Source organism: Anabrus simplex, chromosome 2 (assembly GCF_040414725.1).
Source record: "Anabrus simplex isolate iqAnaSimp1 chromosome 2, ASM4041472v1, whole genome shotgun sequence".
Lineage (NCBI taxonomy): Eukaryota > Metazoa > Arthropoda > Insecta > Orthoptera > Tettigoniidae > Anabrus > Anabrus simplex.
The window spans coordinates 775,836,487-775,852,092 of NC_090266.1; the positions used below are offsets into that span (position 1 = coordinate 775,836,487).

Sequence of the window (15,606 nt, forward strand, 5' to 3'; positions counted from 1 at the left end):
TTACTGCTGACTCATCCCCGGTTCTTGTCCTCATAAATAATAATAATGTTATTTGCTTTACGTCCCACTAACTACTTATACGGCTTTCGGAGACGCCGAGGTGCCGGAATTTAGTCCCGCAGGAGTTCTTTTAAGTGGCAGTAAATCTATTGACTTTACGTCGCACCGACACAGATAGGTGCAGTAAATCTACCGACACGAGGCTGACGTATTTAAGCACCTTCAAATACCACCGGAAGGAGCCAGGATCGAGCCTGCCAAGTTAGGGCCAGAAGGCCAGCACCGGTTCTTGTCCTACGCTTAGTATTCTGTGGATAACTACCGCGACTGATGTTGCCACCTGTGACGTAAATTTCATCTTGTTCCCTCCTAAACCACGCATATTTTACTATATTTTTTACAAGTCTTTCAATTCTTAATTACCTGGGGCATCGTGTGTTCGGACTATTGGAGTTGCCTGCACGAGGAACTGGCTCTAGTAACCCCCATTTTCCGCAGTGTTCTCTGCCAGAACTTCTGGACGATGTCCCACTACAGATACGTCAGTGGATGTGGTTCATGCACGAAGGGGCACCTCCTCATATCGGTGTGGACGTTCGTCGATTTCTAGATGGCCGTTTCCCGAATCGGTGGGTTGGTCGGTATGGTCCTGTCAGCTGGTCACCGAGGCCCCCGATTTAAATCCACTCGACTTTTATTTCTTGGGGCACCTCAAGACTGGTGTAACCGATGAAGCAACTCTGCGACAACGTATCTTTGATGCCGTCGCAACTGTGAGAGCTGACGTGGAGGTGTGGAGGTGGGTGATGGCTTCGTAGTGTCACCGCATGGAAGCTTGTCGTCGAGCTAACGGAAGACATGTCGAGCATTTCCTATGAAGGAATAGAACACTAACTCTGGACGTCCAAATACATGTTCGTCCGCCGCTGTGGTGTAGTGGTTAGCTTCTTTAGCTGCCACCCCAGGAAGCCCGGGTTCAATTCCCGGCTCTGATACGAAATTTCAAAAGTGGTACGAGGGCTGGAAAAGCGTCCATTCAGCCTTGGGAGGTCAGCTGAGTAGGGGTGGGTTTTGATTTTCACATCAGCCATCCTCGAAGTGGTTTTCCGTGGTTTCCTACTTCTTCTCCAGGCAAATGCCGAAGTGGTACCTAACTTAAGGCCACGGCCGCTTCCTTCCCACTCCTAGCCCTTTCCTATCCCGTCGTCGCCGTAAGACCTATCTGGGTCGGTGCGACGTAAAACAATTTGTAAGTACATGTTCCAGCAATTCCGGACGCACGTCCAGAGTTATAAGATTAATAATGTGGACTTGTTGACAGTTCACTATCTGTTTAGGGTATTCTTACAGATAAAGAGCTACAAAGTTTTAGTATGTTGGCTAACTATTATTTTAATAACAGTAGTAATATAATAATAATAATAATAATAATAATAATAATAATAATAATAATAATAATAATAATAATAATAATAATAATAATAATAATAATAATATTGTTTACGTCCTATTGGAGACGCAAGGTGTCGGAGTTTTGAAGGCACGCATTCTTTAACGCGCCAGTAAATCTACCGATAGCGTGTCTGAGCATCTTCAAGTACCACCGGACTGAGCCAGGATCGAACCTGCGAAGTTGGAGTCAGAAGGCCAGCACCTCCACCGCCCGAGTAATTCAGCCCGCTAGGAACCACGAAGTGTAGGTACGTTTAGTTTATTTAGTATGATAACATGTCCATTACTCGTTTGAAACAAAACGTTCGATGTGCTTCGATAATTCAATTCCGATACTGCTCATTTGGACATCTTATCCCATGCATTCTTTCGTTGACGTAAGGAACTTTGTTTACGTATACGTCAACATGTTTTTGCCTTGTTCCTCCTACTTTACGCAATGAAAAACGGGGATCGTAGCATATTATTTCACGTCCCGGAGCGCGTATGCCAATTCAGTAGGTGATACAGGACATGTTGAGTAGTTTACTTCCTTGCATGCATGATAAAGCAGATGGGATTCAATTTTGATGGAACAATTGCATTTGCTCAAGTGTACCAAATCTAATTTAAGATGCTCATGGAAATCTCTTGTGCAGGCCTACTGGTCTCTTGTGCGGTCAATATCACCTCATTTTTATCGATACTTAAGAAGTAGGCCTACATCTGGAATGATGCTTCCGTGTGAGAACACACTGAGTAGATTTAGTAGTAACTTTCATACCTCTCCAATTCACGAACAGTGGTCGTCTAACATTCTGGGTTATCTTGCTAGGAAAGTTGAATTCTTAGATGATAAAGACAAAGTGTTCTTTTAATGCAGGGCCTCTCAGGGTGCATGCGCCCGTGCACTGCACGGCGCAAGGTGCAGGAGACGACTTCACTAGGTTGACCAGAGTGCAAACCCCCACTCCACTTCCCCTACAGCTGTCTCACGCGTTCGGCCTGTCTCCGCCTTCTCCACCTTCCCCGCTGATTCTCCCCTCACTGCGATATGTTCATGTGCGGTGAGCGGTGACACACTGTTGTATGGGACAATGTTACCGGTGTTAAAACACTCTTCTTTCAATTTGGTTTAAGCAGACAATTTATCTTCTCCAGCTCTTCTTTTCCTTTATCTTTGCAATGATACCAGTTATGCCTGGAACATGGGACCGACTGACAGCAATTCTGAGAGCCTTCTTCAAATTACAATCAGAAATAGGCCTACTTGCACGCAATCTAGTTTTCGTACAAGTGAAAACAGGAAAAAATACCTTTCACATATGCATGTGGAACCAAACATAGAAATAATCTTAGCTGCTTCTCGATGCAGCTTAGGAAAATCTCCCTTCGACAAATTCTCGTAAATTTTTTGAGCAAAGCCTTTGTATTGGAAAATGCAGTAGATCTTTTGATTAACTTATCACATACTAATTGTCCCACAGATTAAGTATTTGTCTTTATCGTCCCGTCTGACAAGAAATACGTAAGTTCCCAGTTCGATTGAAATGGACTTTCGGAAGTCTTTGCTTCCTTCGAAACAGATTGCTCCATTATTATGTTGTTGTCTTACGCTTATCTATTTCACTGATAAACAAGCCGGCTACCACCGAACGCTTCATCGCTCTCAGCACACTACACAATCCGAGTCAAGCCGAGTCCAGCCGAGTCGGACCGATGCACAGTGCACGAAGTCTCTGCGCCTCGATTTGCACGCGTGAGATTTTGGGTGTTTGAGAGGCCCTGTTTTAATGGATGGATTATAAGGGTGGAAATATTGTAGGCCATGCAGAACGTACTTCTCAGTGTGCTGTTGGTGCATGTTTTCATGGTCCGTACCTTACATTCCAAGCATTTCGATTTAGCCCATATTCTGCCAGTAAAATACTGTAAGGCAGAGGATTTACATTCATTTTGTAAGGCAGTGATTTTAAGGTTAGAGGAGGTATGACTAGGTATTTGGTGTTGTTGCTGCTAATAATTCAGTCAATAAAAGGGCTATTTCCTTCTTTATTGATTCTCCTGAACTGAAAATTACATATGACCATCCCAAAAAAAGTGTGACAGAGAGAACTCCGTATTTTATTTTTGATAGTGTGCGTATTTTAAAATGTGGCTTCATCAGAAGTGAAAAGTAATGAGATTTTAACAGTTTTGTGACAATATTCCAGAAGGAATATCTACTCTGGAATCCTTGAATATTGTTGTTTGGGATGATGACGTAGATGACCAGAACGAAAATGTATTTCCTGTGTTACTCTACATAGGAGGTTACTGTTCTTATAGAATTATTAAATAATTTTGGTATGGCTATTGTAAGGTGTTTGTATCTGCTGATGATAATGAAACTCAAGATGACAGAAATAGCTTCATCAGTGGGACAAGTAGTGGTGGGTTATGTTTCCCAAGCTCAGATGTAGTAACGTGTGTATCCTATGCCCTCACTGTGACTCAAACAATCCTAAATAGCAAGGAAGAATTGTTATCAAATCAAACAAGTCAGTAAAACATTCTGTACCAGGTCTCAGTGTCCAATATACCATAATTTGTTTTTTCTACCAATAATTGTATTACTTGTCATACTGTCCAAGATATTGCACATTCAGTTGTACTAAATCTGTAAATATCTTGTTAAATAATGATACACAGCAATTTAATGACTATAAAAAAGAAATGAATGTCACCAATTAAGTGTTTCTAAAACTGTGTATGTAGTTCTTTTTTAGGACCACCAATGTTTATCAGAAGAGAGTAGGAGATGTTGATTTATAAAAAGAGGATATTTTTGTAAATTGCTGTTGCTGAAAGGATGTGACTGATGTTGTGCATCTGCAGGCTCTGTGTTGTTGTTGGGAATGGAGACATAGATGGCTTGAATGAAAGTGTAATTCCTCTGTTATTCTACAGCGTGTTACTGTTCTTATAGAATTTAAGTGTGGTTATTATAAGTTATTTGTGTCTGCTGATGATATTGAGTTCAAGATGACAGAAAGAGCTTCATCAGTCAGACAAGTAGTAGTGGTGGCTTATGTTTCATAAGCTCAGATGTAGTAACATGTGTATCCAATGTCCTTGCTGAAACAAAAATGTATCCTAGATGACAAGGAAGAGCTTTTATTGAATCAAACAAGTAAGCCAAAACTTTTTGTTACAGGTATCACTTTCAAATATCAGTTTTTTCTACCCGTAATTGTACTACTGGTCATAATGTCCATGATATCGTACATTCCATTGTATATACATCTGTAAATATCTTGTTAAATAATGATACAAGATTTAGTAAATGTAGAGAGGAAAAAAGTGTCACCAATTACAAGAGATTTTAAGTTTTCCTAAAATTGTGTGTCTTTTTTTTTTTTTAGAACCACCACTGTTTATCAGAATAGTCATTTCCTCCTCCTCACTTCCTGTTTTTATTTCTTCCTTCATGATCAGCTTTATAATTCCAATATAATTACACCAATGATTGTGATAAAAGACCACTGGTTAACCCTCAAATAATTATGATAAAATAGTCCTTGTTGACTCCTACGGTAGCTTGTTGTGTGTTATGACTCATAATGTTTTTGAGAAAAGGTGATGTATGTAACTTTTTAAAATATAATTCTGAAAATTAGTATTTGTTTTCAACGTTAGCGCGAGTTCGACCGTGTACTGAATGCTACACGACGTCGTACTCCTCGGTACTCCTGTAGGCCGCAGAGTGATGACGTCACATTTCGTGTGTAGCGGCCTTGTAACCTAGGTGGCGTTGGCAGTAGCCTTCAGCTGTTATCGCAGTTCAGTTTCTCTTAAACATAAAACCAGTTTCGCAAGAATGATACGTAACACCTTGTAGCATTGTATCGGTAGCGTTCAGCTGTTATAGTAGTACATTTGCTCTTAAACATAAACAGAAACCAGTTTTGGCGAGAATTGCGCATAACTTGCCGGTTATCGAAGGAAAGCTATTCATTCACAAGAAGAAGGCATAATACCTACTCTAAAAGCATCGTATCCCTTTGCTCACGAATGTAACTCCCGAGGATTACTAAAACTTTGATATATAGTGGTTCATCACATCGTTCTCAATTGCTACAGAAATATCTGCATATAAACCCCTAACAGCCTGTATATGAAAACCTATGCTTACATTGTATATAATCATGTCAACCTCGTAAATTGTATATATCACCTAGTGTCAGTATGAAAAAAGGTATGAAAGAAACATAAAACAACAAAAATATTTAAAACACAATGAAAAGTTCAAAACAACAAAAAGAAAATAACAAAAAGTTAAAGTGGTCAAGAAGTTCCACTGTTTTAAATTCATTTTTCTGGTTCGAAGTAATACCGACCAAACAAACAAATTTATTTTCTTTTGTATCATGTCAATTTTAGGTTCGAAGGAAATACCGACCAAGCAATAACAATTTTCTTTTCTTTTTTATTTTATTTTTCTTATACTTACTATTGTAAACCAATTGATGTAAGAAAGCAATTCGCCCACAGACCGAAAAACCCAATCCCATCTCCTCCTTACTTCACATCCTTACCCCTTTCCTCCATCCTTCACTTCCTCTTCAACCAGCCCGCATCTCTTGGCCAGAGAGAGGGCATAACCCGCTAGGTGCCCCGCCCCATGGGGATTGAAAACATTTATGATGATGATTTATGCGTTGTAGTTTTCAAGTTCACTAACAGATGCCATTAGCGTTTAGAGGCCAATAATAATTGAGGTCCGAATGCTGCGCGTTGTGTTACCGATTCACGTTTGCTGTGCAACAGGGTACATGGGCGTGCCTTCCACAATGTACAGGGAGGAGTTAAAACGATTACAGTTAAAATGGCTGGATGCAATATTATACATCACTTCATCTGTTTCTGAGAAACCGTCCCTGTGGTTAAATCAACATCAACAAGGAAGAGTTTTTCTTGAATCAAACAAGTAAGCCAAACCTTTTTTATTCAGTTATGTAGTCAGCATGGCTTTTAAACTGGTGACTCGTCAACTTCAGCTTGAAAACAAAGTACGAATACTAAAGTAATTAAATATAAATAAATACCAAGTTGCAAATTTATTTAAAAATTAAGTATAATGACAAACTCAGTGGCAGAATTTTTCATTTTAGGTTGTCTTCCAAGTATTCAATATGGAATAGTATCCTTTGTACAAAAGTAAATCATTTACAGTTCTTCTGAATGATTCCTTGTGCTTTAATTATCCTTTCTACTTGGTAATTTGTTACAGACCTTTATACCCAAATAACAGGGTTTTTTTCTCTAGTGAAGATCATTTGTGGGATGGGAATTTTAATATTTGTTTATTTTTGGTACCATAATTGTGATTTATTTGCATAATTATGCAGTGTTCAATGTTCTGGTGAACGTGATTCAGAAGTTCATAGAGCTATGTAAGGGTAATGTTCATGTATTTTTATGAGCAAAACAAGGACCTACATGAATCGTGAAATCCTAAAAATGTCATACGTAGTAATGTATATTTTTCTGAATTTTGAAAAGTAAATTCCTTCTTAGCATTCCCTACATATCTAACTAAAAGTACAGGAGGTCACGGTAAATGTTGAAATGAAACACACTCAGTGAAAATTTATTATGCACGAGTACAAATGGAACAAAGGAGCCTCCGTGGCTCGGACGGCAGCGCGTCGGCCTCTCACCGCTGGATACCGTGGTTCAAATCCCGGTCACTCCATGTGAGATTTGTGCTGGACAAAGCGGAGGCGGGACAGGTTTTTCTCCGGGTGCTCCGGTTTTCCCTGTCATCTTTCATTCCAGCAACATTCTCCATTCTCATTTCATAGCATCTATCATTCATTAATAAAATAACTTTGGGAGTGGCGACCCCATCGTAGTAATAGCCTACATCTGCTTCATTCATTAGGCCTACATCCCTGACCCGGTCAATGACTGGAAAACAGGTTGAAGGTTTTCATTGACAAATGGAACAAAAATGAATCAAAATCAAACTCGACTACTGTCCTTCAAAATAGTCCCCCCAGTGCATCCACACAGCGTTGCCAGTGATGAAGAAGGCGTTATATGTCATTGGCATTGCCATCAATGTGTGCCACCTGTCGCAGATATGCCGTTATGATATCCGCCTCCCACGCAATCGTTTCTTCAGTTGTGGAATGAGGTTGAAGTCGCGTGGACTGAGGTCTGGTGAGTAGGGTGGGTGGGGTACACAATTCTTGATGACGTCTGCAGTGTGGGCTGTAGCGTTATCATGGTAGGGGTCTATGTGATTGCATATGAGCGTACGTCGCAGATGGTACAGCAGAAAGTTGCGGTAGTAATGGGCCCTCCCCAACAGGGTGACACTCCAGAATACCGCGGCTGTCATGCGCCAGAATGAGTATGGCCTTCGTGGGTGACGGATTCTGTCGTCGTGGTGAACCTGGATAACGCCATTCTGCTGATTGTGTCTTCAATTCTGATTCATACTCTCGAGCCCAGGTTTCATCAATCGCAATAATGAGATTGAGCGTTCCTGATTAGTTCGCTCCAGGTTGATACGGCTGGTCTCATATTGCGCCCACTTCTGCACCTCTGTTAACTGATGTGGTACCCATTTTGAACACTTATTGCGCAGCTTCATGTCCCGTCGTAAAATGCGGAACACTGATGCCCTCAACATACCCGTCCATGTCATTAATTCCTGCACAGTCCAACGTCGGTCCTCAGTTAAATACTGTTCAATTACAGCCATAGGCAGGTCATTACCGGCAGACGTGAGCCGCCTACTTCGCCATTGCTGAACGTCCATGTCGGAAAGCCTCCACGCAACGTACAACTGTTCGAAAGGAAAATTCCCGATCATCCACAGCTGCTCGTAGTTCTGCCAGCGAGAAAGGCAATTTTCACGTATGCTGGCTGTTCCACTCGTGTAGCATGGCCAAGCTCGAACTGGTGCTGGTATCGAGCCATCCTCGCATGCGGCCGATTTCAGTACTGTTTGCCGTCGGCTTTCGAATATATTTACTGCGATTACGGTGATGCCACATGTTCGCACGATATACCATAGTTGCCATGACATATGGAATGACCTCCGTATAAGAAACAATTTTTCTGATTTCCATACTCTTGTGACTGTTGCTATGCTAAAATGAGCTATATTCATTTTTTTTAGTTATAAAGTTAACTTGATCATTTCACTTAAGATTTTCAATCACATATAAACCTAATATTTTGGAAGCTTGTGCCTTTGGTATATTTTTATTTTATTATTATAAGTAGGTTTCAATCCCATTCCTTGTGTGCCATAAAGCTCATAATTTTTATAATAATATCTCATGACTCGCACAGTCATATGCTTCAGATAATGTGTTGTAAATAGTTATTAGTTTTCATTGTTTTTAACTTTAGGCCACTAGTCTTGAACCAATCTTGTATGCTGATTGATACTTCTATTTTACTTCTAGCCTTCCAAAATTGTTATCACTTATTATAGCAGTGCTATCGTCAGTATACAGTATAAGTTTGGGCTATACATAAGATGCGAGGTCATTAGTACATATTACTGTATGTACAGAGTGGGTTCAAAGACTGTACCTTGGGGCTCGCCTACGTTCATATCACTTCAGTTTGATTGCGCGTTTTTTCCCCTTGAAAGTATGAATGTTTGATTTTGCCCACTTAAGTAGGTTTCAATCCCATTCCTTGTGTGCCATAAAGCTCATAATTTTTATAATAATATCTCATGACTCGCACAGTCATATGCTTCAGATATATCGCATATTAAACCTACTACAGAGTGTCCTTTATCCAGTAGGTTAGTAACTTCATTTATAGTGTCAACTACAGCAGTAATTGTAGGGAATTTCTTTCTAAAGCTATGTTGAGAAACAGTTATTGTTTGTAATGTTCTAAACAAGATAGCAAATGACGATGAAATACATTTCCAGCTATAATTGAGGAACTATATAGCGCAGATATCAGTCTGAAATGTTCTAAATTATAATGGTTCATTCTTATGAAATGGCTCTACAGTTGTATTTCTAGTGCTTTTAATTTTATTTAAAGCAACCTCCAAGGAAGGTGATATCTCACAAATGTTGTTTGCTAAATTTGAAAAACAATTATTAACAATTTCTGCAATTTCATTTTTTAGTTGTAATCCTTCCTTCAGCAATTATGTTGAGGAATTCGTTATTTAAATATTGAGTCATGCCTGTCTCACTTTTATTATCCTCTGCATAGCTTTGTTCTTAACTTCTGATGAAGTGATATAGTCATTAATTGCCATCTGCTTACATTTTAATTATACTTTTATGTATTTTATTTTACAGAAGGTTGTATAATACTGGAGCAGTGTATATTTTTTTGCTAGCCTATAGAGATGTCTACTATTCCTACTAGATATCGAGAAATCCAGTTTATAGACAACCTACTAACACTATGCTTCTTGCACATTGAAGGATATGCTGAGTTTAAAGACTTTGTAACTTGAAAACTCCGGGGGTAAATAATGACAAGCCATATTTCGTAAGTTCTGAGATCTAAAGGAATGAAATTTTACAAAATATTTACTGCTAAAATTTTTAGTCTTTGGAACATCTTACTCACTACAGTGGTACATGTAATCCTTCTTTATATCACCCTGGAGGAAAATGCGTACAGAACCGGTGTTATAGGTAATTAGAGTATTTTAAATGCTGAATGTGCCTATCAATTTGAGGGTTATAATTGTTTACATGCAATATTGATAAAGTAGTGAACAACTGGCAATACAAGGGAACATCTCAGTATCTGAAGTTCTGGTTTACCGCCCTAGGAAAGGAAGAGAAATACTGAATATACACAATTATGTTTAATAAAGTGAACTAAGTTGATTATTTCTTCTCTAACTTAGTTATTGATTTTATTGATTTTAAGTCCCACTTACTACTTTTACGGTTTTCGGATACACCGAGGTGCTGGAAATTTGTCCTGTAGTATTTTTTTTTACGTGCCGGTAAGTCTACTGACACGAGGTTGACTATTTGAGCACCTTCAAATACCACCGGCCTGAGCCAGGATCGAACCCGCAATTTGAGCTCAGGACGCCAGTGCTTTGCCGCCTAAGTTACACAGCCGGCATGTTAAAGTGATTACCGTACGATTTTTTAAATTTCACACGATGCAGTTACCCAATTATTTCTAAGAAAATGACAGGTAAACAAATTTTGATATGATACATATGAAGTAAAGGCCTACGAGTACATCAACAAGTGTGATATGTTATAACCCACACAGTCGCGCTAAGGACGTATAATGAGCGGTTTAGTTGATATAATTTGAGTATGGCGACATTTATAGCAGTGTGTGTTATTATGATTTGATAATAATAGTAATGAATACTAATACTTTTACAAAATATATTTTATATCAGAGCATGTAAATCGTTAGAACCAACACTAAAAACCACATGGTAAACACAGCTGAAAGCCATCTAGAGAACGTATCTCTTCACTATTTTCTTATGAACTTCCATCATTTTCCAGGATTTCAGTGTAATAAGGATCATCTAAACTATTATATCTGTCAATAATATCTTTTTTCAGTGTTTTGTTTACCATAAATGAGATTTTCTTTAGAAGAAAGCACATCTTCAAGAACATGATCCGCCATCTTGGAAATGTGGATTGTGATTGTTCACTGCAGAGACATGTGGCTTGTTACGGAAATTAAGTTGAATTGTACTGTCATCTCTCGTTAAACGGACTAACTTCTTGAAAAAAGAAATGAAACTTCGTGCTGGATATAACCGCTCACAGCAAAGAACTGAAAAATCTCAATTATGAGGGTTATCACCTTTTACCCCCGAGGTTTTCAATTGTGAAAGTAGTGCATTATAATTTTCAACTGACTGCCATGTTACATTTCTTTGATGTTATTGATAAATGAATTGTTGTTCTCATCACTGAATATTATGAACTTAACATTGTGATCAGTTCCCTTCCGATCCGCATATTCCGGTACTGTCGCAAATGTTGCCTTATGGACCGAAAGCCTTAATCCTAGCATTAGCTTATTGATATATAATGTTAACATGATGCTTTTACGATCCGTACTTGTAGAAATCATATAGGCTTTTGGTCTTATTACGTTTCGCAGAGAACTTTGCCCCGCTTCCGCTCTGAGCCCATGTCTAAAACTTATTGGTAATTACATTGTCTATACAAGTCATTGATACAGCAGTAATTCAAGTAGGTACTTTTATATTAAAAGGAAAATTCTCTACTGTGAACTAAGCCAACTAATTTCTGTGTCCCACCACTTTTAAAATGGATACAATCACTATCAATACTGTATTATTCTGTTTACTGAGGATGTTTATATTTGTGTCTGTAGTTATTATCACTCTCCTTTTCCTTTTGTTGTTTGTTCGGTTTTCTTCAGAAAATTTTCCATGGTCTGGGAATAAGGAACTCTCCATATAAAAGTTATTATTGTATTTAAATTACTAATCTCAAATGCAGATATTTGAAACATAGAATCTTCCTTTGAAGTTTTAAAATACTCTTCCTCCTTAATTATTAATTCTAGACTGATTTCATTGTTCTGGAGTAAAGCATTTGTTATGGATAAAACTTAATTTTGTTCATCCTCTATCGTTTCAAGACATTTGATACTTACAAGGGACACTATCCAATCGACCCTCAGACACCGATAAGCACTCGATAATTTTGAAAATATTGTAGGAAGAAAAAATGCCCATAATATATTCTTACATGTTTGCGTTTATAATACATATATACAATTTTGTAAAAAGTGAAACCCATGGTCATGTATTTTGGTATGAATATATCAAGAAATTACTCTACAAGATGGAATGTATTTCATGCGACGTAAATATCACATTTTGCACAATTATAATTTGGCGAATTTAGAAGATGATCAAAAATCTTTGTTTACACCATCCACAACAAATGAAATACGTTTTGTCACAGTCGTCTTGTTCACAGTAGCATATTTCTTGTCCGGCCCAGCGGTGTAGGGGGCAACGCGTTCGCCTGTCACATGGCTGCCCCGGGTTCGAAACGGCCGTGGCCTTAATTAAGGTAGAGCCCCAGCATTTGCCTGGTGTGAAAATAGGAAACCACGGAAAGCCATGTTCAGGGCTGACGGCAGCGGGATTCGAACCCACTATCTGCCGGATGCAAACTCATAGCTGCTTGCCATTAACTGTATGACCAACTCGCCCGTTAAGTTCTTTCCATTCATTAGCTTACCACTTGACAATGAATCACGTGCAGGTATGCATATATTTGACACTTCCAAGTCAAGACATTCTATTCTTCCCCTCCCCTCTCTGAAACTATCTACCATTAATTGCTGAGAATTTGCGTACAAATCAGTCATTTGCTGTACTTATTGTCCATCAACTTTCATCTCATCTCACCTGGATGTCTGAGGGGTCTATTCGGTAAGGCCCCTTGTTAGTACAGAATCTACCTAGGTATCATCACAATGTAATTTTCCGGAACGTAGCTTATTGACGAGGACGTTCTGAGATAATTTGTTTGGGAAATTTTATTTTATTTAGCACCTTTGTTATGCTATGGTGAGTATCGTGGTTATTTTTTCTTAGTTAAGTCCTATTTCATGTTTTAATCCTCTGTGACTATGAGATAGGCCTATAGTTTCTTTTCGACTTCACCGAGGTTTAAAAGCACTGCTATTACTTAGTTTCTCCGAAGGACGTGGGATGGTAATTATTAGAAGACAGTACTTTAAAATTTACCTCCGAATCGAACATTTTCATAACATTGTAAAATTACCAGACTGAAGAGCTCAACAGATAATTTCCTCTATGCCATATTTCAAAGTAGATACATATTATTTGAAAACAGAAGTGAAAGACTCATAGTACCGGCAGTTCGAAATTCAATTGAATTCCAATCTGTCGATCATAATTTCCTCAAAAACTTTTGTTGATGTATTTAAAGTTATTTGTACTGTCAAATCTTACAGAATATCACACCTGATATAGGAGGTGTGTGAGTTTGAGTAAATATATTATTAAATTCTCTTGTTCAGTATTTAGTGATGATACAGCTTAATAAGTAATTACAAGTCTAACTTAATTCGCCTCTACATTTCAACACAGGAAACTATGAATAGTAATATCTTTACCCTGATAATTATCATTCCATGTCATTTCCATCATCCTAGTCATGTTTGGCTTATTATTACATTTGTGAAATTATTCCGAACTGTTGAGATATAATTTGCTGGGCATTCATTACCTTCTTGTAGTATCGAGTTGAATAGTTTCGCCATTTTTCCGCCAAGACACGACAGGCTCTGGATGCCCTCGTGGTGGCCCACATTCCAGAATAGCAGTCTCTCCATGGGCTACGCGTGTGTTCTTTGGTTCCGTTCGAAAGTCATCCCGCAACACTGCAAGGAAAACAGAGATTACTGTGACAAAAGATCATACAAGAAAGTAGTCTATAACAAATTTCTATGATAAAATGAGCTTACTTTTATCCGATAATGATGGCAATTGTTGTTTTAAGGGACCGAACTTTGAGGCCGTCGATCTTTACTTTCAGAACATTTCTGATGAATTTTTAACATACTGTAATATTAGAAAAATGTTTCATTTTTCAAAATCTAATTTCATTCTTTCCGTGCAAACTGCAACAGTATATGTATTTTATACTCGTGTGTGTTTCCTTTATCTATCACCGCGGTATAGCGGTAGCAAACCTACTTCCTACCCGGAGGACCCTGGATCTATTCCCGGCCAGGTCAGGGATCTGAGGGCTGGTTCGAGGTCTATTCAGCCTATGTGAGAACAATTGAGCTATCTGACGATTAGGTACTGGCCCCGGTCAAGAAAGCAAACAATAATAGGATTCGTCGTGCTGACCGCTCGTCACCTCGTAATCTGCAGGTCTTCGAGCTACATAGCGATTGCTTGGTGGGCCAAGGCCCATCAGGGCTGTTGTGCCATGAGGGGGGACGTGGGTTGCACGTTTCTTTAAATGATTGAGAACTGATGTTTACTATTATGACCATCATCAATAGTAATTTCATGTTAGTGAAAGTGACATTTGTACGCCGTATTCCATATATATGTGTTGTAAGTGATAACGTATATCTTCATTGTTAACAGAAAGGAGCCCGTTTCCATGTTACACTAATTCAGAAACAATTGACACACCTCTACACATTCAAATTAAAAGTATTGATATCATTCTTCTGATCGAAGGAGTCTGTTTCTAATGTATCGATAACAATACCAGTTATTGTTCTGTACAGTTTTCAATCTCTTCAGTCCAGATGAGGAGCCAATTTGATACAAATGTAAGAGCTGTAAGTGTTAGAAATGCACGTTAATTCTGTCCAAGTCTAGCGCTGCAGTGTACGTACGAAACGTGTAGCGGCAGATTAAATAATTTGAATTTTTACTTGTGAATTTTTACTCCTTAGCCCGCCGCATTTAATCATCATACCATCTATAACGGAAGATCTTTGACAATAACAGATGAACGAGATGACTGGGCAATTAAGCTGTACTGTTAAAACTATTGTTTAAATTTCATTTTGTCTGTGAAAGACTTTCAATTCATTTTGAACTTAGTGGGGCACTCTGCTAATCAACAACACATTCATGTAGAAAATGTTATCTTTTTCATGCTTCATAGCAAATATTTCAGATATATTATTTTGAATGCATCTATTATTCCGGTCTAGAAAGCCAAGAATAATGGCCGAGAGGATTCATCGTGCTGACCACACGACACCTCGTAATCTGCAGGCCTTCGAGCTGAGCAGCGGTCGCTTGATAGGCCAAGGCCCTTCAGGGCTGTAATGCCATGGAGTTAAGGTTATATTTATTATTATTTATTTATTTATTTATTTATTTATTTATTTATTTCATAATCAGTTTACCCTCCAGGGTTGGTTTTCCCCTCGTACTCAGCGAGGGATACCACCTCTACCACCACAAGAGCAGTGTTCTGGATCGTGAGACTTTAGGTCGTGGAGATACAACTGGGAAGGAGGGTCAGTACCTCGTCAGGTGTCCTCACCTGATATGCTGAAGAGGGGCCTTGTTAGGGGATGGGAAAATTGGAAGGGACAGACAAGGAAGAGGGAAGGAAGCGGCCGTGGCCTTAAGTTAGGTACCATCACGGT

At 38.8% G+C, this 15,606-nt stretch overlaps 1 protein-coding gene across 1 annotated transcript in view; it reads right to left on the reverse strand.

Annotated features, from left to right (window-relative positions):
- The window catches only part of LOC136863684 (roundabout homolog 2-like), a 231,455-nt gene extending 217,415 nt beyond the window's left edge, over positions 1–14,040 (reverse strand). Inside the window, exons 1-2 of the mRNA XM_068226035.1 lie at positions 13,989–14,040; positions 13,707–13,881 (exon numbers count right to left, since the gene is read on the reverse strand). Coding sequence (XP_068082136.1) covers positions 13,707–13,881; positions 13,989–14,040 — 227 coding nt within the window. The remainder of the gene's footprint in view (positions 1–13,706; positions 13,882–13,988) is intronic.
- Between the last annotated feature and the right edge of the window lie 1,566 nt (positions 14,041–15,606).